The following is a 26,720-nucleotide window of genomic DNA, read 5'->3' as shown; positions in this document are numbered from 1 at the left end:
TCAATACCAACCTTCCTTTTATGGTCATAAACCTTGTGTTTAAATTTCATAGATTTCTATTTACTTATACTAACGTTATGGTGCGAAAACCAAGAAAAATGCTTATTTGGGTCCCTTTTTGGCCCCTAATTCCTAAACTGTTGGGACCTAAACTCCCAAAATCAATACCAACCTTCCTTTTGTAGTCATTAACATTGTGTTTAAATTTCATTGATTTCTATTTACTTAAACTAAAGTTATTGTGCGAAAACCAAGAATAATGCTTATTTGGGCCCTTTTTTGGCCCCTAATTCCTAAACTGTTGAAACCAAAACTCCCAAAATCAATCCCAACCGTTCTTTTGTGGTCATAAACCTTGTGTCAAAATTTCATAGATTTCTATTAACTTAAACTAAAGTTATAGTGCGAAAACCAAGAAAATGCTTATTTGGGCCCTTTTTGGCCCCTAATTCCTAAAATGTTGGGACCAAAACTCCCAAAATCAATACCAACCTTCCTTTTGTGGTCATAAATCTTGTGTTAAAATTTCATAGATTTCCATTCACTTTTACTAAAGTTAGAGTGCGAAAACTAAAAGTATTCGGACGACGACGACGACGCAGACGACGACGCCAACGTGATAGCAATATACGACGAAAAATTTTTCAAATTTTGCGGTCGTATAAAAATCTAAGTACATTTTTAGATTCAGCATATCAAAGAACCCCAAGGATTCAATTTTTGTTAAAATCAAACTAAGTTTAATTTTGGACCCTTTGGACCTTAATGTAGACCAATTTGAAAACAGGACCAAAAATTAAGAATCTATATACACAGTTAGATTCTGCATATCAAAGAACCCCAATTATTCAATTTTTGATGAAATCAAACAAAGTTCAATTTTGGACCCTTTGGGCCCCTTATTCCTAAACTGTTGGGACCAAAACTCCCAAAATCAAACCCAAACTTCCTTTTATGGTCATAAACCTTGTGTTTAAATTTCATAGATTTCTATTTACTTATACTAAAGTTATTGTGCGAAAACCAAGAATAATGCTTATTTGGGCCCCTTTTTGGGCCCTAATTCCTAAACTGTTGGGACCAAAACTCCCAAAATCAATCCCAACCTTCCTTTTGTGGTCATAAACCTTGTGTTTAAATTTCATTGATTTCTATTTACTTATACTAAAGTTATTGTGCGAAAACCAAGAATAATGCTTATTTGGGCCCTTTTTTGGCCCCTAATTTCTAAACTGTTGGAACCAAAACTCCCAAAATCAATCCCAACCTTCCTTTTGTGGTCATAAACCTTGTGTCAAAATTTCATAGATTTCTATTTACTTAAACTAAATTTATAGTGCGAAAACCAAGAAAATGCTTATTTGGGCCCTTTTTGGCCCCTAATTCCTAAACTGTTGGGACCAAAACTCCCAAAAACAATCCCAACCTTCCTTTTCAGGTCATAAACCTTGTGTTAAAATTTCATAGATTTCTATCCACTTTTACTAAAGTTAGAGTGCAAAAACTAAAGTATTCGGACGATGACGATGACGCTAACGTGATACCAATATACGACCAATTTTTTTTAGCAATTTTTGCTGTTGTATAAAAAGGGCATCATTTGGCAGTAAAAAGCTGTTGTTATAATTGATCCAGCATTACTAACATACCTCTGCTCTGGCTGCCCTGTCTTTCTCTCTGTCAAACAACATTTTATATTCTTCTTGTTTTTTCTTAAACTCATCTTCCGCAAACTTTAGTTCAAGTCTGTTAAAAAGTATTAATAATATATGACAATTCTGCAAAGTATTAAAATAAAGAAATGAGAAACTAAAGGCTCTTAAGAGCCTGTGTCGCTCACCTTGGTCTATGTGCATATTAAATAAAGGACACAGATGGATTCATGACAAAATTGTGTTATGGTGTTGGTGATGTGTTGGAACATCTTACTTTACTGAACATTCTTGCTATTTACAATTTTGTCTATCAATGATAAACTTGGCCCTTTAGTTACAGAGGAAAATATTTTGTAAAAATTTACAGTAATTAACTAAATTAATGAAAATTGAAAATTGTTGAAAATTTACTCTAAAGGACAATAACTCCTTAAGGGGTCAAATGACCATTTTTGCTGTTTACAGTTTATCTCTACCTATAATAGTATTCAAGATAATAACCAAAAATGGCAACATTTCTTTAAAAATTACCAATTGGGGGCAGCAACCCAACAACCAGTTGTCCAATCCATCTGAAAATTTCAGGGCAGATAGATGTTGACTTGATAAACAATTTATCCCCTTATCAAATTTGCTCTACATACTTTGGTTTCAGAGTTTTTAAGCCAAAATCTACATTTTACCCCTATGTTCTATTTTTAGCCATGGCGGCCATCTTGGTTGGTTGGCTGGGTCACCACACACCTTTTTTAAACAAGATACCCTGATAATGATTATGGCTGAGTTTGGTTTAATTTGGCATTGTAGTTTCAGAGGAGAAGATTTTTGTAAAAGATTACAAGAATTTACAAAAAATTGGTAAAAAATGACTATAAAGGGCAATTACTCCTTAAGGGGTCAACTGACCATTTTGGTCATGTTGACTTATTTGTAGATCTTACTTTGCTGAACACTATTGCTGTTTACAGTTTATCTCTATCTATAATAATATTCAAGAAAATAACCAACCAGATGCTTCGCAGGGCGCAGCTTTATACGATCGCAGAGTTCGAACCCTGAACATTGGGGCAAGTATGGACACAACACCCAAGCTTGATACAGCTCTGAATTTGGATTGTGATTAAATAGTTGACACAACACAGGTTTCTGACACATAATGAATGTGGTCTAAGAACTTAAACTTAAAAACTTAAAATTTTAAATTGGACATTACCTATTATGGTCCAATATCCAAAATCTAAATACATGGTTAGATTCAGCATATCAAAGAACCCCTAGAATTCAATTTTTGATGAAATCAAATAAAGTTCAATTTTGGACCCTTTAGACCTCAATGTGGACCAATCTGATAACCAGGTCCAAACATCAACAAGAGGCTGTCACAACGACAGCAAACCGGATTTATTAATATTTATTTGTGTCCTGGCAATATCACAAGAACCATTACTGATGAATGGTGAAAGTGAAAATCGTCAATATCAAATTTGACCTCCATTTTGTCATCAGTATCAACATCTTAAAATTTGAAAAGCTTAGATTGAATGGTTCATGAGTAAATGCAACAACGTGAATTGAAACGCCATTTCACAATCTTTCAAGAACCATAACTCCTGAACGGTAAAAGTCAAAATCGTCATTATTGAACTTGACCTCTAATTTGCCATCAGTAACAACATATAAAAATTTCAAAAGCTTTGGTTGAATGGTTCATGAGAAAATGCATGGACACGACTGGAAACACCATTTTTCAATCTTTCAAGAACCATAACTCCTGAACGGTAAAAGTCAAAATCGTCATTATTGAACTTGACCTCTATTTTGTCATCAGTAACAACATATTAAAATTTGGGAAGCTTTGGTAAAACAGTTCATGCATAAATGCATGGACACGACTGGAAACACCATTTTTCAATCTTTCAAGAACCATAACTCCTGAACGGTAAAAGTCAAAATCGCCATTATTGAACTTGACCTTCATTTTGTCATCAGTAACAACATATTAAAATTTGGGAAGCTTAGGTAGAACAGTTCATGCGTGAATGCACGGACACAACTGGAAACTCCATTTTTCAATCTTTCAAGAACCATAACTCCTGAACGGTAAAAGTCAAAATCGCCATTATTGAACTTGACCTTCATTTAGTTGTTAGTAACAACATATTAAAATTTTAAAAGCTTTGGTTGAACGGTTCATGAGTTAATGCACGGACAACATTTGATGACGCCCGCCCGCCCGCCCGCCGTACATCCCCAAATCAATAACCGACATTTTTGTCACAAAAATCCGGTTAAAAATCTAAATACATGGTTAGATTAAGCATATATCAAAGAACCCCATATATACAATTTTTGTTGAAATCAAACAAAGTTTAATTTTGATCCGCAATTTGGACCAACTTGAAAACTGGCCCTATATTCAAAAATGTAAATACAGGTTTAGATTCGGCATATCAAAGAACCTCAAGGATTCAATTTTTGTTGATATCAAACAAAGTTTAATTTTGAAGACGATTTGGACCAACTTGAAAACTGGGCCCATAATAAAAATAATAAGTACATGTTTAGATTCAGCATATCAAAGAACCCCAAGAATTCAATTTTTGTTAAAATCAAACTTAGTTTAATTTTGGACCCTTTGGATCTTAGTGTAGACCAATTTGAAAATGGGACCAAAAATTAAGAATCTACATACACAGTTAGATTTGGCATATCAAAGAACCCTAATAATTCAATTTTTGATGAATTCAAACAAAGTTTAATTTTGGACCCTTTGGGCCCCTTATTCCTAAAACTTCAAAAATCAATCCCAACATTCCTTTTATGGTCATAAACCTTGTGTTTAAATTTTATAAATTTCTATTTACTTATACTTAAGTTATGGTGTGAAAACCAAGAAAAATGCTTATTTGGTGCCCTTTTTGGCCCCTAATTCCTAAACTGTTGGGACCAAAACTCCCAAAATCAATCCCAACCTTCCTTTTGTGTTCATAAACCTTGTGTTTAAATTTAAATTTCATTGATTTCTATTAACTTAAGTTATTGTGTGAAAACCAAAAATAATGCTTATTTGGGCCCTTTTTTGGCCCCTTATTCCTAAACTGTTGGGACCAATACTCCCAAAATCAATCCCAACCTTCCTTTAGTGGTCATAAACCTTGTGTCAAAATTTCATAGATTTCTATTTACTTAAACTAAAGTTATAGTGTGAAAACCAAGAAAATGCTTATTTGGGCCCTTTTTGGCCCCTAATTCCCAAACTGTTTGGACCAAAACTTCCAAAATCAATCCCAACCTTCCTTTTATGGTCATAAACCTTGTGTTTAAATTTCATAGATTTCTATTCACTTATACTAAAGTTATAGTGCGAAAACCAAAAGTCTTCAGACGCCGCCGACAACGACGCCAATGTGATACCAATATACGACCAAAAAATTTTCAATTTTTGCGGTCATATAAAAACAGCAAAATTTCCTTAAAATTACCAATTCAGGGGCAGCAACCCAACAACCGGTTTTCTGATTCAGCTGAAAATTTCAAGGCAGATAGATCTTGACTTGCTTAACAATTTTACCCCCTGTCAGATTTGCTATAAATGCTTTGGTTTCAGAGTTATAAGTCAAAATCTACATTTTACCCTGATGTTCTATTTTTAGCCATGTCGGCCATCTTGGTCAGTTGGCCAGGTCCTCAGACACATTTTTCAAACTAGATACCCAAATTATGATTGTGGTCAAGTTTGGGTAAGTTTGGCCCAGTAGTTTCAGAGGAGAAGATTTTTGTAAAAGTTAATGACGACGGACGATGACGGATGCCAAGTGATGAGAAAAGCTCACTTGGCCCTTTGGGCCAGGTGAGCTGAAAATAAAGATTCAAAGTTTTGAAAGATTTTGTTACAACTCCACATAAGAATTATTCTCCACTCCGCTCATTCCAACTTCCACATAAATCCTAGTACCTTTCTCTGAGTGCCCAGAACAATAAAAAATTTCAACATAAAAAAATGTCAGAAGCCTCTGAAATTAATCCTCTAAATAAGAAAATTACCTGTCTTTTGATTTCTGATTAAGAAGCTCTTGATAATCTTCTTCTATCTTAGACAGTCTAGCTTTTAATCTGCAAATAAAAGAATTGAAAATTAACATTAAATCAAATATTAAATACTAAGATGAGGGCTGTTTTATAAGGATGTTTGGTATTTGTATCCTGCTTGCAAGGTTATGTTTTACCTTCTAATGAATGACCTGACAAGTAGACCACAAATAACTAGTAGTTTGGATTATGTATGTAATAAATAAAAAACGAAACTTGGATTAATGCCAACTTAAATTTTTAACTTTAACTTTAATTAAAACCCATATCTGAAATATACATCACATGCAGCATGCAGGTGAATTCTTAGCTCGTCCTCAACCGCCTTTTCAATACCTAATAGTAATAGGCATTCCCCGACTCCCTTCATTACCTATTTGTACTTAGCCCCTATTCTAACCCCTTTTCAATCTAAAATAAGATACCCAGCTCCTAATCTACCCCCTTTTCAATATGTATAAGTACATAGCCCCTATCTGACCGCCTCTTCAATACCTACTCTATTTCATTTTCAGCATACTGAGAAAGCTGTTGGTTTAGATGGTTCCACTCCAGATATAACATATCATGTTTTTCTTGCATTGATTGTCTCTCTTTACCAATAGCTTCATTTTTAATATTCACTTCCAAATCAAAAGTCTGCAAAACAAAAGAAGAAAGTAGGTTATTTAGTTCAATTAGTATTTCTTTTCTTTTGCTCATCTTTAAATTTGAACAACAGTTTTAGTATGTTAACTGTGAACCATTACAAGTTTTGTAATCTTTATTTCCCCCTCCCCAGATCTATTTTGTTCTGTTCATGCAATAGATATAAGAAGATTTAGTATGAGTGTCAATGAGACAACTCTCCATCCGAGTCACAATTTGTAAAACTTAAACAGTAGACTTGTTGGATTTTTTTGTAAAATTTGGTTAGCACAAACTAACATTCTCAAAACAATATACCGGTAATTACATTAGATGTATATTTCATTATAATACATTTTTCTGATTGGCTACACGGCAGTCACATGTTATTCCTTAATCAATTGCATTACACAATAAAATTTATCATCCAGGATGACACGAGGTCCCACAATAAAGTGCACAGGTAAATTAAACAAAAACTTGATAAAAATCGTGTTTTCATGATTCTAGGTAAGAAATGTAATTATAAGTATTGAATGCTTCTTTTTGTAACTTCATAGGGTTGTAAAAGCGTTGACCGAAGGACATTTTGTATGAAGCGCTCAACGCTTTTACACCCCAATGAAGTTACAAAAAGAAGCATTCAATTCTTAAATAAAGCCCTCAATAATTAGTTTATAAGGCCCTCAATAAAAAGTTTTCATTTGAGGTACTGGAGCAATTAAGAATAAATTTGAAATTATAAAATTAATCACGAAATCACTTCTACTTTTTCACCCAACCACAAAAATCTGTAACCATTAAAATTTTGGCAGGCATTTTTAACTCTATTCATTCCTGCCTTTTTTTTATAAGTTTATCCTGACTGTTTTTACATAAATTGTCATCCTGAACTCAATACTCCTGTCCTCCCTTTTTTCAAATTTTATCCTAGCCCCACCCCGCACATAATAATCAAATGGTAGCTCCCTAAGGATAACTTCAATGATAGGAAATTGACATTATAAAACAATTATTTATCTAAAAATTATAATTGAACATTTAAACCATGACAAATGCATGATCTGATGATATAATCTAAATGACAGCAATTTAACCATTTTCTTGTCTAAATTCAAGAACAAAATAATAGTAATGATAATCTAATTTTGATTTTTTTATCAGGATTGGTATCTTAACAATTTTTCATTCCTGTAGGTTAATGGTTGGATAGGAAGGTTAAGCTGTCTATTTCAGTTCTTAGGTTGCTACTCTATTGATCTTTACCTTACCAACAATTATTCATCTTGAGACTTTATACCAATCAGGTATAGATTTAAACATGAACACAACTTGTTCATTCATGCGTACATGTACAAAACTTACATACAAGGGCACAGGAATATAAAAATTGGGAAATATTTTACATACATGTAAAACATATAACAACAAACAGTTTAATCTTGATAAGATTTCCTTTGTGTATTTTAGGCCGTGTTCACATTGACCTAACCTCGGTGTTGTGTAAGTGTAACACACACGTAAACTAAACAAGAGTGCACACGCTGAAATGTCTCGCCTTCTATACTAATCATTGATATTATGTTGATAGTCCTAAGTATAAAGCTAAGCTTTACTACAACTGTCACATAAACTTAACATTAACCAAGATAACTAAACAAAGACCAATGAACCTTGAAAAAGAGGTCCAGGTCAGATGAACCATGCCAGGCAGACAGGTACAGCTAACAATGCTTCTATACAACATATATAGTTGACACAATACTTATAGTTTAAGAAAAATAGACCAAAACACAAAAACTTAACACTGTGCAATGAACCGTGAAAATGAGGTCACGGTTAAATAAAACCTGCTCGATTGACATAAAGATCATAAAATATTTCCATACACCAAATATAGTTGACCTATGGCATATAGCATTAGATAAAAAGACCAAAACTCAAAAACTTAACTTTGACCACTGAACCATGAAAATGAGGTCAAGGTTACATGACATCTGCCCGCTAGACATGTACACTTAACAATCATTCCATACAACAAATATAGTAGACCTATTGCATATGGTATGAGAAAAACAGACCAAAACACAAAAATTTAACTATAACCACTGAACCATGAAAATGAGGTCAAGGTCAGATGACACCTGCCAGTTGGACATGTACACCTTATAGTCCTTCCATACACAAAATATACTAGCCCTATTGCTTATAGTATCTGAGATATGGACTTGACCACCAAAACTTAACCTTGTTCACTGATCCATGAAATGAGGTCGAGGTCAAGTGAAAACTGTCTGACAGACACGAGGACCTTGCAAGGTACGCACATATCAAATATAGTTATCCTATTACTTATAATAAGAGAGAATTCAACATTACAAACTAGAGGCTCTAAAGAGCCTGTGTCGCTCACCTTGGTCTATGTGAATATTAAACAAAGGACGCAGATGGATTCATGACAAAATTGTGTTTTGGTGATGGTGATGTGTTTGTAAATCTTACTTTACTGAACATTCTTGCTGCTTACAATTATCTCTATCTATAATGAACTTGGCCCAGTAGTTTCAGAGGAGAAGATTTTTGTAAAAGATAACTAAGATTTACGAAAAATGGTTCAAAATTGACTATAAAGGGCAATAACTTCTACAGGGGTCAACTGACCATTTCAGTCATGTTGACTTATTTGTAAATCTTACTTTGCTGAACATTATTGCTGTTTTCATTTATTTCTATCTATAATAATATTCAAGATAATAACCAAAACAACAAAATTTTCTTAAAACAAGAAGTAATTGTAACAGGATGCTGTTACGAAGTCTCCCAAACAAAGCTCCGATAACTCCCCATTCATATGGTCCCATGTTCATTTGATTTGATTTTTTGTCCCATACAAAAATATATATGGCTTACGAGTAGGGATCTCAACCATTTACAAGTTTTCAAACAGAAGGGGTGGTGGTGACCCCCAGGGACTTTACCTACATTTCATTTGATTTGTTTTATTGTCCCCTACAAGATAATATATGGTTTAGGGGTGGGGATCTGGACCGTTTACAAGATAAAAGTACATTCTCAAATTGAACAGGGTGGGGGTGACCCCCAGGAACTTCCATCTAATTTCATGTGATTTGTTTTATTGTCCCATACAAGAATATATATGGTTTAGGGGTGGGGATCTGGACCGTTTTCAAGTTTTCAAACAAGAGGGGGTGGGGTGACCCCCTATGGACTTCCCTTTTATTTCATTTGATTTGTTTTATTGTCCCCTACAAGAATATATATGGTTTAGGGGTGGGGATCTGGACCGTTTACAAGTTGTCAACCTAGAGGGGGTGGGGTGACCCCCTAGGGACTTCCCTTTTATTTCATTTGATTTGTTTTATTGTCCCCTACAAGAATATATATGGTTTAGGGGTGGGGATCTGGACTGTTTACAAGATAATAGTACATTCTCAAATTGAACGGGGTAGGGGTGACCCCCAGGAACTTCCATCTAATTACATGTGATTTGTTTCATTGTCCCCTACAAGAATATATATGGTTTAGGGGTGGGGATCTGGACCGTTTACAAGTTTTCAAACAAGAAGGGGTGGGGTGACCCCCTAGGGACTTTCTTTTTATTTCATTTGATTTGTCTTATTGTCCCCTACAAGAATATATATGGTTTAGGGGTGGGGATCTGGACCGTTTAAAAGTTTTCCAACAAGAGGGGGTGGGGTGACCCCCCAGGGACTTCTTTTTTATTTCATTTGATTTGTTTTATTGTCCCCCACAAGAATATATATGGTTTAGGGGTGGGGATCTGGACTGTTTACAAGATAATAGCACATTCTCAAATTGAAGGGGGTGGGGATGACCCCCCAGGGCATCCCCCTATATTTCATGTGAATTATTTTATTGTCCTATTATCATTTCTGAAGACTGTATGTATCTATCACTTATAGTTTTCAAGTTATATTCATTTAAAAAATTTTGAAAATAAAATCCCATAGGGTTCTATAGTAAAACCCTCCCTGCTTTCTACCCCCCAAAATACCCCTTAATAGACCCCAATGCACAAACGAAAGATTGATGGCTCACCTAGACATATTAGTCTACCATTTTATGAAACCCTAAGTAAATCTGACAAGTGGTTTTGGAGAAACGCTGCGGACAAGTTCATTTTTTAAAGTGGCGGAAGAAAAAGAAAAAGAACTAGATTTGTAATTGCTAGCAATAACGGATGGCACCCTCGTCCCCCCATTGCCAGGCGAGCGGCAGCCATTTTTAAAATTCCAAAGTCAAAGAGTGCATCTACACATGCAAGTCATCATTTTTGTAAAATTTCATTAAGTTTGGAGCATGTTGAAATTTTGGACAATTTTGCTGTTTCCATGGTTACGGCGGCCATTTTGGAAATTCCAACTTCAAAATGCAACTCCCCACATGTCAGCCACTATTTCTGTAAAGTTTCATCCAGTTTGCAGCACTTTATTTTTTTTGGAAATTTTGAACATTTGTTCTGCAACCATGGTTACAGTAGATAATTCCAAAATTCTAAAAGCAGACATCTCATTGCCACATGTCATGTTATATATCAATACAGTTTCATTTACTTTGCTACACTATTCTCTGAGAAAATGCTGATTTTATGCATTTTTCCATAGGGTCAATGCAAAACTTGGCCCCAGTTTCCATGACAACGGCAGCCATTTTGAACTATCCAAATATTGTCTTGACATCTTGGCATACTGGAGAATATTTTCATAAAGTTTGATCCAGTTGGATCTTATAACGAAAGAGTTAGAATTTTTGATATTTTAGCTGTTTCCATGGTAACGGCAGCCATTTTGAAAATTCCAAAGTCAAACTGGAAATCAAAACATGCCAGTTAACATTCCTGAGGAGTTTCTTCCAGTTTGGAACACTTTTTTTCGCATTTTTACTGTTTCCATGGAAACGGCGGCCATCTTTTACCATTCCATAGCAAGGTGCACAACTTCAAGTGGGGTTCTTCATTATAGTTGAGTTCCATAAACATTGGTCCGTTCAGTTCTGAGAACTCGCGCGGACAAAATGTGTGGAAGAAAAATAAAAATAACTAGATTTGCCATTGCAAGCAATAGCGGATGGCACCCTTCCCCTATTGCCAGGTGAGCGGCAGCCATTTTGAAAATTTCAAAGTCAAAGACCGCATCTATAGATGTCTGTTAACATTGTTGTAAAGTTTCCTTAATTTTGGAGCATTTTGAAATTTTTGAATTTTTTGTAGTTTCCATGGCAACGGCGGCCATTTTGGAAATTCCGAAGTCCAATGTGTTATCTTTACTTGACATTGATCATTTATAATGAGTTTCATTAAGTTTGGCGCATTTTGAGATTTTTTTACATTTTTGCAGTTTCCATGGTAACAGTGTTCATTTCGAAAATTCCAACTACAGTTTCAACATCGACTTATGCCATGTTATATATTCATAAAGTTTCTTTGAATTTGATCTTATATTCCTTAAGAAAAGACTGGTTTGATGTTTTTTCCCATAGGTTCAATGTTAAACTTTTCTCCAGTTTCCATGGCAATGGTAGAGATTTTGCGGAAGCTAAGTACTGTTGGTACCTCAGGGCACCACTGTCAACATTTACATAAAGTTTCATTAGGTTGGCTCTTATAACGAAAGATTTAGAATTTTGATTTTTTTTTACATTTTTTTAGTTTCCATGGTAACGGCGGCCATTTTTTACCATTCCATATCTCTTGCACAACTTCACATGGCGGTTCATATTATGGTATAGTTCCATCAACATTGGTCTGACCAATTCCGAGAAATAGCGTGGACAAAATGTGTGGAAGAATAAAAATAAGAAAAAAAAGAAACGTACAATAACAATATGTCACCCCAACTCCGTTGAGGGTGCCATAACTAGATTTGCGATTGCAAGCAATAGCGGATGGCACTCTTCCCCTATTGCCAGGTGAGCAGTAGCCATGGTAACGGCGGCCATTTTGGAAATTCTAAACTCAAAAGTCAGGTCTACATTAGTTAAGCAACATTTGTTATAAGTTTCAAAAAATTTGAAGCATTTTGAAGTTTTTCGTATTTTTGCTGTTTCCATGGTAACGGCGGCCATTTTGGAAATTCCTAAGTCAACCCGATGCTGCAATTTGTTCTCACCATAATTATTTACCATCATTTAACATTAAATGTCTCTAGAATAAATTTAACATTGATGTTCTGGAATGTTCTATGTTAAACATTTGTCCTGTTTCCATGGCAATGGCAGCCATTTCGGAATTTCTAAGTATTGTTGGTACCTCGGGGACTCACTACCAACATTTGCACAAAGTTCCATAAGGTTGGCTCTTTTAACGAAAGAGTTAGAATTTTGATTTTTTTTTACATTTTTTCAGTTTCCATGGTAACCGCGGCCATCTTGCACATTCCAAAGTCAGGTGCACAACTTCACATGGTGGACAACATTATAGCATAGTTCCATCAAGATTGGTCCATCCAATTCCGAGAACTGTCTTGGACAAAAAGTGTGGAAGAATAAAAATAATAAAAATAATAAGAAAAAAAAGAAACGAACAATAACAATATGTCACCCCAACTCCGTTGAGGGTGCCATAAAAAGAAGAAGAATAATAAAAATAATAAGAACTGAGCAAAAACAATAAGTCTCCAAACTTTGTTTGGGAGACTTAATTACCAATTCAGGGGCAGCAACCCAACAACAGGTTGTCCGATTCATCTGAAAATTTCAGGGCAGATAGATCTTGACCTGATAATCAATTTTACTTCAGATTTGCTCTAAATGCTTTGGTTTTTGAGTTATAAGCCAAAAAGTGAATTTTGCCCCTATGTTCTATTTTTATCTGTGGCGGCCATCTTGGTTGGTTGGCCAGGTCACGCCACACATTTTTTAAAATTGAATCACCAATGATGATTGTGGCCAAGTTTGGTTTAATTTGGCCCAGTGGTTTCAGAGGAGAAGATTTTTGTAATAGATTACTAAGATTTACGAAAAATGGTTAAAAATTGACTATAAAGGGCAATAACTCCTAAAGGGGACGGGTCAACTGACCATTTCAGTCATGTTCACTTATTTGTAAATCTTACTTTGCTGAACATTATTGCTGTTTACAGTTTATCTCTATCTATAATAATATTCAAGATAATAACCAAAAACAGCAAAATTTCCTTAAAATTACCAATTCAGGGGCAGCAACCCAACAACAGGTTGTCCGATTCATCTGTAAATTTCAGGGCAGATAGATCTTGACCTGATAATCAATTCTACTTATGTCAGAATTGCTCTAAATGCATTGGTTTTTGAGTTATAAGCCAAAAACTGAATTTTACCCCTATGTTCTATTTTTAGCTGTGGCGGCCATCTTGGTTGGTTGGTCGGGTCACGCCACACATTTTTTAAACTAGATACCCCAATGATGAATGTGGCCAAGTTTGGTTTAATTTGGCCCAGTAGTTTCAGAGGAGAAGATTTTTGTAAAAGTTAACTAAGACGGACGACGACGACGACGACGACGGACGACGGACGCCGGACGCCAGGTGAGCTAAAAATTTGAACTTTTTTTTCAAGTGGTCACTGAACCATGAAAATGAGGTCAAGGACATTGGACATGTGACTGACGGAAACTTTGTAACATGAAGCATCTATATACAAAGTATGAAGCATCCAGGTCTTCCACCTTCTAAAATATAAAGCTTTTAAGAAGTGAGCTAACGCCGCCGCCGCCGGATCACTATCCCTATGTCGAGCTTTCTGCAACAAAAGTTGCAGGCTCGACAACAAAATTACGTTCCCATTGATAAAATTCAATGTTTACATGTAGTGTAAAACATGTTTTGTCTAAATGCAGTCGATACTCGATGTAGGCCTTGTGTAGATTAAGTGTACACAAAACTAGGCATTTAAAACATTAGTTTCACCGTGTATATTTAAGGAAGAAACAATTTTTGAATAAGATTGATATTTATAACAATTATTAATAAAGTTCTTTACGGAAATATTTGTTAAAACTTGATATATATTTTTTTTTTTTTTTTAAACTTAACCAAGCTTTATTAAGCCCTTATCAAGACTCAAAGCAGCATCATTGCCGAACACATAATTCATTTGAAAATTAAGTTCTTTCCGAATCGACTTGACTTGCACAGAAATGTTTGCCACTGGTCTACTCAAACAACGATTCACTCATAAATGCATCACTTAAAAAGTGTGAGGTAAATGTATTGTTTGTCTAGTACATGTATCTCGGATCCGTTAAATACCTTTAAAACAAAAAAAAACAAAAAAAACATTACCCCCTCCTTTGCCAAATACTCCTTGGAGAAGAAATATTCTTCGCCTGTAAGCACGCTGCTGCAGCCTACGTTTTCTATTGCTTAAATGAACCATCTTTATTATTTTTAAACTACTGCAAATCAGCAAAATGGCTTTCATAAAGAAACAACCACTTAACTTAAGAAAAGGAAAAGGGGGGGGGGGGGGGGGGGTGGAGAAGGGGGGGGGGGGGTATTTTGATAATTTATCTGAGCCAGAAATTTTTCCGCGCAAACGTTTTATTCCGTTTCTTTTTTCGATGCTTGTAATCAATTTTTTTTTTCAACATTTAACACTATAATGTATGGGGAAACTCTTGATTCAGAATATTTTTGTATCATCTGTGGGACCTTTTTTTTTTTATCCAATTGGGGTTCGGAATATTTCCATCGATACACCCCCCCCCCCGATTTGAAGTCAAATGGTCGTTTCCTTACTGCTAGAAAAGTTGTCCGAAAACTTTACATTCGGTACTACGTAATGAACATTTAAATGACATAGAGTTTAGAAATGTGAACAAATCTTATGTACAGGTAATTAAACAAGGTGTATAGATGTGAACAAATTTAATGTGAAACCAATGGCCAGTACGTTAAACTAATTGTAAACAAGTTTACTGTACATGGCGTTTGGTGTGAACACGGCCTTAGTAAACTTACAAAATATAAGCAAAATAAAACATTTAGGAACTAAAATTTTACCTGTTTCAGTAAATCCTTCATACAATGACCATTCACTTAAAGGTCGTAGCAATTATTAACTAACCAGATTCTTAGAAATTTTAATAATTTATTGTAAATTTTAAGAAATGTAACTTTAACATTATTAACAAATTAACTTGCCATTTTTTGTATTTCACTAAATAGAATCAATACTCTGGACTACAACCAAACCTTAATGGTCACAGTCTTGAACAGTCACTTTCAGATCCTCTCAAACTTTTTCTCTACAGTCTGCACCCTTAGCCACAAGTCCGATCCCCCAGACTAGCATGACTAGTATATATTGTTTCGGACTAGTGAAAATTTAATTTTGAAAATATAGTCATATAGGGACTAAGCTTTGATATATAGTTTCCGGACTAGCAGAGGAAAAAGTTTTTGGCGCAGTCTGTCTCTATATAATTTAACTCAATCAATGGTGACCTGTCTGATGCTGTCATCAGCAGTCACCTAATTTTTGCATAAAATCTTCATTTCAACTTTTAACAAAAGTCATTTTTCGATTTTATTGTTTTAAAGTATGAAATAATATAATTAAAAAATATTATGTTCAGTATTGAAGTCAAAATGAAAATCAGATCCTGTTTACAACAAAGATTGCATTGTAGGAGGTGTATTAGCATGATTAGTGGCACAAGTGGACGGGGACAATGAACAATGTATTAAAAGTTTTGATCTGACCAAATTTCGAAGGACATTTTTATGAACATAATTATAGAAATCAAGAAACAATATCTGAATACATGAATAAGGCAAAAGGAAAAAAAACACTGCTGCAAGACTAATAAATTTAAATTTTTAGTTTAATCCTAATACTACAAGAAGACATTTAAACACTACAATTAAATTCAATATTAAAACAAGTCAGTGATTCCTTATAATCATGATAATATACATGTATATACACACACAGATTTGACAACAATTTTACTTTCTTCATGCTCTGAATTTTGATATCAAACAAAAAAATCTTACTGGTAACATAGTCTGAAACTGTAAGATTGAATTTATTGGTGTTTTTTAAAAATAAAAACAAATAAATAATACATGTAAAATAAACATAATATCATTCAAAACAGAACTAACAGGACTTGCGTCTTTCACATACAACAAAGGCTCACATTTTGAGAACATATACATATACATTATATATACATTTTCAGTGGTCCAGAAAATATTGTCTAATCACTAAGGCCAGTAATGCCATTACACATATTATTTGTTTTACTGAAAGTGTGCCGTTTACAACTTGCTAAAACCATGAAGACCACATTTTGTCATAAATTTATTGTGGTTTTAATTAATTTTTTTACATATTTTGATGTAAGTTGTTCAAATATTTGAATTAGCTCTCGCTGTGATATAGCTTTTTGTGCTCATGCGGCGTAAAGCAAACACCAATATTTTGAGCATTTTTTTATGAAATAAGTTTCTGGCTTTCCAATATTATTTGACTGTGCACACAGTTCATTTAATAAAAAACCCAAGACTTACCTTAAATCTGTGGTTCAGCTCCTGAACATGTGAGGCAAGCTCTTGTTTTTGTGTCAAAGCACTTGTCAAGTCTCCTTGTAATAAATCATATTCCTTTTTCATTCGTTGAAATTCTTCCTTCAAAGGTTCATAAGGTTCAGTGTTCATTGCTATGGTGCATGTTTCAACAACACATTGAACTGAACGATCCACATTGAATTTTTTATGAAAACTGTTGCTAAATACAGAACTATCACTAGTATAATTTCCTGGAAAAGTATTTAAAGGCTGAGAAGATGTAGATGTAAAGCTGCTTGTTGTCTGTGTGACAGATATTCCAATTGACCAATTACCAAAAAGATTTTGTTTTGAATCTGCCATCGAAAAAGGAGATTGAAATCCAGAATTAGATGTCAATGGTGAAAACAGCGATGGAGTTGTAGTCATTGAAGGAAACGCAGACACATTTGAAGTTAATGGTGAAAAAGAAGATGAAGTTGTTGAGGCCAAATTTGTTTGATAGTTTGTATATCCTAATGAATCATTAACACTTGTTGGCCATCCGGAATTGGCGGAGGAAATATTATTTGAAAACGTAGTGTCCCCATACAAATAATTGCTTGAAGTCACTACTGCAAATGACAAAGAATTCAAATTAGGGTCAGTAGTTTTCTTTTGGTAAAATTTTTTCATGTATTCCTCATTAAAAGATTTTTTGTTGACTGTATATTCATATCCTGTTTCAGTTGTTTTTGGTGTCCATTGATCAGTTTTTTTGGTTCGTTTAAAATCGTTCCAAATATCTTGAGACACTTGTTTGTACAAGTCTTTTCTTTCTGTTTCTGTTAAATTTTTCCCAAACGTCATATCATTCATCACTTGATCAGTCAATTCTTGTACTAATTTTGAATCAATCCTATATTTTTCCCTTTCAGCAGCTATTGCTGTGTCCATAAGCAGTAATGAACTGTTTTTGTCATTTAAATATGATGTATACGATGGAACTGAATCAGACTGTTCACCTCTGTTTTCACATTTTTCTAAAGGCACAGGAGAACCAATTGGCCCAAAGTTATTTGGGGAAGAGTTCAATGTTCGTTCTCTTGTAGGCCACATACTTTTAGCAACAGGAGGTGGTTTCAGTTCTGGCATTTTTTGTTTCACACCCTTAAGTTCGGCAGATAAATCACTTCTTTCACTAAGGTCAGATTTTGAACTACTTTGGCTCATTGAAAATTCAGTCTTTAATTCCTGTTTTTCATTTCTGCGCTCAAGTTTATTCAAGTCCATTTTTTCTCTTCCAACAATTTTAGATAACTCATCTTTACTACCAATACTGTCAACATCTGAAATTGCAGTATTTTCTTTGAAATTGTCCGATTCAGAAATGCTCCAATCAAAATCATCAAGGTCATCCATGCATTTATTTTTCTTTTTCTTCTTACTTTTACGAGTAACAGGAATTAAGTCAATGTCATCCAACTCGTCCATATCCATGGCAACAGATCGTTCAACACTAGGTTGTGGTTTTTCAACATTTTTTTCTGGAACAGGAATTTTTGGATATTCGATTGTTTTTTCCGAGTTCTTTTTTACATTTTCAATTGTTTTTTCCACATTCTTTTTGGAATGTTCAACAGTTTTATCAAAAGAAATTTCTGGATAATCAAAATCATCTAGAGTATCCATGTATGATGTTTTTGATACTTTGCTTTTCATACCTGACAAGTCAGTAAGTTCTGGATCTGATGCTACCTTAGGTATATTGTCTTGTTGCTTCAATTCCTTAGTTTCCAGAACTTTGCCATTTGTCCAAACATTTTCCTGTTTTTGTAAACCAGATTGAGTTGTATCACTATTAGATTTAAGCTTGGATGCTTTTGAGGCAAAACTTTCACTTTGTTGTCTAGATATCTTACTAGCCTTATGAGCATCTTCTCTCATGCAAACAATTTCACCATGCATTGCAAATTTTGTTGATTGCAAGAGAAATTTATTTAAACCTCCAGCTGTCTCAATCCTGACTTTTGCATCAGGAGGGAAATCTTCCAACATTGTTGTAATTTTAGCATCATTGATGTGAAGCGGTCCATGAGCTTTCAATAAGTCCTCAAAAAATCTTAAAGATAGAAATGTAAATATTATTACACTTTTGAAAAAACTTAATAAAAATCTGTCAACACTGCCACTGAAGCATCTGCTATAAACTTCAGCATCAGAAATATCAAGTTGAGCTGTGAGTAATAATAATCTTGCAATGAGTAATCCTTTAACAGGAAACTGAATAGTGATAGATGTGAAAACATATTATATGTATTATTATCTTATGATACACAGTGTTCTCCCCAGAAATTTTGGATAGCATCACATTTTGCGTAAAAAAAAATAACTGTATTTTTTTTAATGTCATTTAACGCGTCGCGTTGATGCTCTATTTCCTTTATGTTTTAGTTTATATTGTTCAATTCATAACTGAGAATACAATTAAACTATAACCACAAAAACAGTTGTTTCAGTTTATGTTTTCTTTATTCATTTATAGTTACAGAATTATATTTTTTCTTTTGTGCCAAACAAAAATAAATATGTGGTTTCAGTTACCCAACAATAAGTCAAATGAATGAATGGTTCATTATACCTATAGTGCAACCTGTATGTATACAAAACTAAATATTTGTACACAAAATTAACTATTTTTTATATTATATTAAGTAAAGATAAAGTAGCAAAAGTAGCAAAAAAAGATCAATTTAAAAACTTTTTTTTATCATGTTTATGAAATTCATTGTTTCATGGCACTCAATGAATAATTTAGTCCCAGTAGTTTCTTATCTTTACATTAAAATGATATGTATTTTTAACAAAGTTATCTAACAAATAGTCTGTTAATGCGTAGTTTTCTCTCTTGGTATATTTTTTTCTGTCTTGTCATTATCGTGAAAATGCGTATTTTTGTCATATCTCGTCCGGTTCCTATCCGTAGTTTACACAAAAATGTGCAATGGCGGCCGTAGAAAAATTTACGAAAATGAGTCAGAGAATAAACGAATGAATAAGACGCTTTTAATACATTAAATGGATTAAACATAAACTTTAGCCAATTATGCACAGGCACTTGTTTCTGTCAATGTGGGGTTTACTATCCATACCAGTACAAAAAAACTTATTTTAGCTGTAAACCAAAATTCTCGCTCTCGAATTACCGGAAGAGAAAGAAAGTAATTTTTGGAGAGTTGCACAAATAAACGATCTTTTAAAAAAAATAATAATCGTTTCAAGCTTTGAAATTTCTTAATACAAAACGTAGATTTCAAATTGTTTTGTGATTGCATTTTTCCATGTCGAAATTGGGGATTGCAGACACGTGGTATTAGTCATGTCACAAGTGTCAGCTTGGGATAAGGGAGCTACCATTTGATTTTTATGGGGGGGCTAGGATGAAAAAATTTGTCCTGCATTTTTTTTAAGCTGTAATCTCTGTCCTGCCTTTTTCTTTTTCACTCTGTTCGGTCCTGCCTTTTTTTTTTAGTTTATCCCGACTTTTTTTTACCTAAATTGTCGTCCTGACTTTTATTTTTTGCAAGTGTCTCATCCTGCCTTTTTTTTTTTAACTCAAAACTCCTGTCCTGCCTATTTTTTTCAAATTTCATCCTAGCCCCCCTTTCAAAATCAAATGGTAGCTCCCTAATCGCATCCAAACAGTTATCACCCTGAGGCAATTAACACCTAGCTATTTAATCTCTTAATTGCCTATAGTGTCCGACTTTAAGGGATTACAATTAAAGGTGATATAATTTTTATGATCATAATCGATAATAGATGAAAGTTCGAAATTGAGGACAGGTAAAATAGCATCTTCAAAATAATTATAGCGTCGCGGGAATTATTATAGCATCACGGTGAAAAAATATAACGTCGCGGTACCGCAACGCTAAAACGGCCTGGGGAGAACACTGATACATAATTTCAGGAAGATCTGATTTGTAGTTCTTGAGAAAAATGGGAAGAAATTTCATTCATGGCCATTACGTGAAAGAATATAAAAGTATTTTGTAAATAGAAAGTTAAAATGATTCATATAGTATACTATGCTCACAGGAAGCTTGCTACCAAATTTATATATGTAATTCATGAGAAAACTGTGACAAATGTTTCATGGGATGGACAGGGGAAAACCAGTATTCCATCAACATAGTTATGATAGCAGAAATGTTTAAACACAGGCTCTATAATTGATTTCATTTTAAATTTGAGCAATATATTCAAGTCTATGATGTTTGATCTTATGACTTTAAATCACTAAATTTTCTGAAAAAAAGAATTTTTTGAATCTGGAATAATTTAGAATTTTTGGGAAATTGATGATATAGTTCCTGTATTTCAGTATAAACTACATGCAGCCTATTTAAGCATCAATTGACTAGTGTTAGCTCTATACCCTTTATAAATGTCATAAATTCTGATAAGAAACTACTTTTATTTGAAAGCCACATAATACGTCTCAAAAACAGGCATATAAAAACACCACTAATCCATAACATAAAACTAAACACAATTCATCCATAACATAAAACAAATAAATATACATCAAATCAACAATGAATTAAAACTTACGAAAACAAATTCTTTGCAATTTCGTCGAAAAGTGCAGGTGTAACTGCACTTGCCTTAGGTACGAATTGTTTCTTTATACTTTGTTGCATGATAAATTCCTCCTCTTTAGGAATAGATGGTGCTGGTGTTGAAAGCTTCCTAAAATAACAAATTATTCAAAGGTTACTTTAGGCTCAGACAGAGAACATTTTTCTAAACGAACAGCTGTTTCAATTTCTGTATGGCCTTCATCATCCTGACTTTATCAAAAGGGGTTTAAATTTTAAGACCATTTTTGTATGCTTTCTGAAAATTTTCATTTTTCTGTGATCTTTTTAGGATGTTTGGAAGGGAACTTCCTTTCTGTATTCTTCAATTTTTAGGCCATTTAACACATGTTATAAAATCTTACATCGTATTTTGAGTAACACATTTCCAGAAACTGATTATTTTCATGGCCTGTTCTCAATTGTACCTTTTCAGCACAAGTTGAAAATTTCTTCTGACAGCCAATAATATATTTGGAAAAAGATAAGTGATATAAATCTGTCAGAAATCAAAGAAAGGAAATTAAACTTGTGTCTGTTTAGTTCATGCATCATTGTAAATATAACGGAATTTGATGAGACTGTCATCAAAGTGAGAGGTTTAGCGCTATAAAACCAGGTTTACATATTTGTTTTTCGTTAATTTTTTTAACATAAATAAGGCCGTTAGTTTTCTCGTTTGAATTGTTTTACATTGTCTTATCGGGCCTTTTATAGCTGACTATGCAGTATGGGCTTTGCTCATTGTTGAAGGCTGTACGGTGACCTATAGTTGTTAATGTCTGTGTCATTTTGGTCTTTTGTGGATAGTTGTCTCATTGGCAATCATACCACATCTTCTTTTTTATATTAATCCACCATTTTCTACATTTGAAAAAGCCTGTACCAAGTCAGGAATATGACAATTCTTGTCCATTTGTTTTTGATGCCTTTTGTCATTTGATTTTGCCATGTGTTTATGGACTTTCGGATTAGATTTTCCTCTGAGTTTGATTTTACTTTTCACATGTACAATGCATCAACATTAAAACTTGAATTGTCTATTTGTACTTGATATGTAAATGTGACCCTACCCACATTTGTACTCAATCTGAGTTTGTGTGGTAATAAGCATTGTGTATACGTTTCATATATATAACATTTAATTGAGGCAAACTTAAATAAGACAACTGAAACACAAAAAATCAGCATTTTTTCCATTTTTTAAGAGGCATAACTCTAGAACTGTAAAAGTGACGCCACAAAATACAAAATTGATCTGTGTTATGTGGTAATAAGCATTGTGATTGATTGATTGTTGTTTGCTTTACCACGCATTAGCACAAAATATGCATTGTGTATAAGTTTCATAACATTTGGTTGAGACAAACAAAAGTTAGAGAATGCAAACAAAAATTCAGCAATTTTTCCATTTGTAAAGGTGCATAACTTTTGAACAGTAAAAGTGATACCACCAAAATTCAAACTTGATCTGTGTTTGGTGGAAATAAGCATTGTATATAAGTATTATAGCATTAGGCAAACTAAAGTAAGAGAACGGAAACCAAAAATTCAGTCATTTTTTCATTTGTAAAAGGGCATAACTCTAGAACGGTAAAAGTGACACCCCTAAAATTAAACCTTGATCTATTTATTGTGGTAATAAGCATTGTGTTTATGTTTCAAAACATTTGGACGAGGCAAACTAAAGTTAGAGAATGGAAACCAAGTCTGGGACGTACTTACGTACTGACAGACAAGGGTAAATTTTAATAATGTAGCGGAGGGGGCATAAAATTTTTTTGCAAAGATACCAAAAGCCTGATTCATTTAAACAGACATGAAACCAAGGGAAAGCACTTAGAAATATCAAATATGGATGAATGTAAAAAACTATTTTGTAAAGTTAAAAAGTAAGAGAATTTTTCAGATTGCCTCCATAGATATTAACCCTAGTTTCAAAGTGATTTTCACCTGTACCATGTATGTTTTAATGAATCAACCCAAAGCCAATGGTCAATTTTGAAACACACAATGAGAACCTACTCTTCTTCAACATAATCCTCTCCCAGAAGCTGTTTATCACCGTCATCACCAAAGTTCACTTCTACATTTAACACTTGTTTACCCTTGTCCTTCTTCTTCTTTGCTTTTTTCTTTGTTGCCTAAAATATTCAATAACAAGATTTTAATAAATGATTACTATATCACTCTCCAGTTTAAAAGTAGGATAATAATAGTTTTGTTTGATAGTTTTATAGCTTTATTTTTTTATTTATGTCTTTCTTAACATTCCTGGAATTTTTCTTAACAAGAAGCAAAGGTGTTGTCATGTCTTCTAAAGATAAAATTTGGTTGTACAGGGGAACTTTTTCAATTTTAAGATCTTTCCATATGAAACATATTTTGAAAAACCTTTTGTCTATCATTTTTGATGTCCAAATACGATTTGAAATTCGAGTAAATCATGTATATATTTTGATTTTTTTTGTAACATAATATGGGATACCCAATGGATGACTAGTTGTATAACTGAGTCTTAAAATAAAGAATAGTAGTTGCTGATAATCTATTTTATTGGAAACTGTAATAAATAAACAAACTAATAACAGATTGTGAAATTGTTTAGAGCTTAATTGTAAATACTCTTTATCAATTCATATGAACTACAAATGTAAGTTCAAAAGAAAATCTATTTGCTTTGTAAAATATACAAATCTGAAAATTATTTTCTGCACAAATGTAAACATAGCATTTAAGTTAATATCTATCAACAGCATAAAGTTTCAATAAATGTACAATGTACAAGTTTTCCTGGCCTCTCATGTTTTCCTCTAAAAAATTGGCAGTATATTTGTCATTTTTTCCAATTCTGTTTATCTACCAACTTAAAATGATCTTTTTAGCAAATGAATGTTAAATCTGATATCACTATGTTATATTGTTTTCCCATCTACCTTTGGTTTGCTCCCTTTATATTCCTGAGTTTGCTGTTTTACAACTGTAACATCAGCCTCAGGTTTCAGTTTTTCTGAAACATTCTCATTATCTGCATCAATACTGACTGGATCTGTAATGTAATGTAAATATTGGTTATCTAAATACAGAAAAAAGCAGGGAGATACTAAGAGGACTGTTACGCTTGATGCAAAACAAGACTGACATTGATTTCAAAAGTTCCAAATCTCACAGAAAAAAAACTAACAATTACTGGAAGAAAAACAGCTAAACAAGCATTAAACAAAAAAAGAATATCCATCTACCATTGATTTTCCAAAATTTTGTTGAAGAATTGAAATATGGGTTACATGTAGTTTATAAAAAAAATCCCTTTTGAGAAGATTCAGCTTTCCATGTCATTAGCATAAAATACATAAATTCCTCTAATTTTATATGAATAATTTGAGTATATAAATACCTTCAATACTTGTTATACTGCATTGTTCATTAACCGTTGGCAGTGCACTAATACTTTCTATATCATCCATCAAATCATTGGCTGCTTCTTCCTTCGATTCTCTCTTTCTCTGCTTGCGTAATTCTTTCTTTTCCTTCCTCTTCTCTATCTTATCTTGACTGAAAAGAGTTTATAACATCATTTAGATTAGAAAAATACAACAAATTTAACTAATAATTTTATTGTTTGTTAGTTGATGTTTTATGCCATTTTCAGCTTCCTTGGCTATATCATGACCAGCAGTTTTTATTAGCCTCTTAGATTGTATACAAATTCCTAATTTCACTTTTTCACAATTGCTCTATTCAAAATAATTTTTCACAAATTTGTTATTTGTCAAGTCACTAAATTCGTTGATTTCCTAGGTGACACATGTTAACCAACAAATAATAGTTAATCCACACTAAAGACAAAAATATGGGACAAAAATTTCCCTTGTACATGGAGTGATGTATAATATTATAATACCTGCAAATAGGAGTTGACTGAATTGCAGATGTAAAAATTTATTACATGTTATACCTGAACATAATCAAATTCCAGACAAAAAATAAAATTATTACCTTCACTCGACAAAATTTTCAATGTACAGTGAGTGCTGTAAAATTTTTGAAAGAGTCGGGCCATAACTAGATTAGCTTTTTGCCTTTGGCAATGCATGTAAATTTTTTTTAGTTAACTTCCTATGTTCAAGCTTTATATTATAAATATATCTGAAGTCTATTTGATACTGGTAGTCAACCTCTAAAATAAGCTTACCTTGATGGTGGCAATTTAAGTGCAGGCTTCTTTGGCTTTGAAGCAACATGCTCAGTCTTATCAGCTGTTATCTAGGAAAAGACAAAATTTCTTGTCAGTTCATATTTGACCTATTATCACCACAGTATGTTTACTCTATCTTATACCTGTCTACTTACCCGTGTTTTGCAGGTCTCACTTGGAAATTTGCACTCTCACCTGTGGGATCATCTAATAACCTAGAATTTGGTGGATGACCATTGTTCACTGATATTTCTGACCATTATTGTATCAGGGATTACACAACAACATATAATATTTAGGTAAATCCAATCAATAGGAGTTAGTGTATATTATGTGCAAATTGATTCACAAAATTATAAGGAATGATTCTTCCCCATTTTCAAATATTCACTAAAAGTTTTGAATCAATCTCGCTTTTGTAACACATGTGGATATACAGACAAATGGAATTATCGATGGAAGCCCTGACCAGAAGATATATGCATTATAGAAGTAACATTTTAGTATTTAGGAGAATTCTTAATTACAGTACAATTTGTTGATTATTTATTATACCGTTATTTTTAGAGTTCAAGCACTTTTCCTGAACTTCATTTTACTATAAGTTCATCGACAATATTTTGTTAGTCCATGGAATGAAATGAAAAAGAGAGAGAGAGATGAGATTTCAATAAACTATTTTAATTAATGTATCTGTCCAAAGTCAGGATAATCTTCAGGAAGTGAATGTATTTGTGTTTGAAAATATATGGTGTTGATGTCTGACAGTTGTTCCTATGATTCGGTTTAATATATTCAACATTATTAAACTTTGGATGATATTGTATGGACACCTGTCTATTGTAGAAGACTATATATGTTACCCTATACATGGCCATTTTGGTTATTTTTGTCATTAGGGTTGCTTTCTAATGATTTAAACTTCACATCTCCTTTTATTTATAAACTGTAATTTCAGAAACTATTCCACAGCTTTTATCAAATATGACTGGGTGAG

The 26,720-nt window shown here is 33.3% G+C and overlaps 1 protein-coding gene across 5 annotated transcripts in view; it reads right to left on the bottom strand.

Moving 5' to 3' along the window:
* LOC143079699 (uncharacterized) overlaps positions 1–26,720 on the bottom strand; it is a 123,381-nt gene that overhangs the window by 16,995 nt on the left and 79,666 nt on the right. For all 5 annotated transcript variants that reach the window (XM_076255202.1, XM_076255201.1, XM_076255200.1 and 2 more), the window contains 9 exons: positions 25,721–25,791; positions 24,923–25,080; positions 24,462–24,574; positions 23,551–23,669; positions 21,500–21,637; positions 16,907–19,004; positions 6,244–6,383; positions 5,700–5,768; positions 1,650–1,746 (listed from right to left, as the gene is read on the bottom strand). In XM_076255202.1, the coding sequence (XP_076111317.1) occupies positions 1,650–1,746; positions 5,700–5,768; positions 6,244–6,383; positions 16,907–19,004; positions 21,500–21,637; positions 23,551–23,669; positions 24,462–24,574; positions 24,923–25,080; positions 25,721–25,791 (3,003 nt within the window). The remainder of the gene's footprint in view (positions 1–1,649; positions 1,747–5,699; positions 5,769–6,243; positions 6,384–16,906; positions 19,005–21,499; positions 21,638–23,550; positions 23,670–24,461; positions 24,575–24,922; positions 25,081–25,720; positions 25,792–26,720) is intronic.

The sequence above is a fragment of the Mytilus galloprovincialis genome, chromosome 6, assembly GCF_965363235.1.
Source record: "Mytilus galloprovincialis chromosome 6, xbMytGall1.hap1.1, whole genome shotgun sequence".
Lineage (NCBI taxonomy): Eukaryota > Metazoa > Mollusca > Bivalvia > Mytilida > Mytilidae > Mytilus > Mytilus galloprovincialis.
The sequence above is the reverse complement of the archived record's forward strand: the minus strand, read 5'-3'. Positions and strand labels throughout refer to the sequence as shown.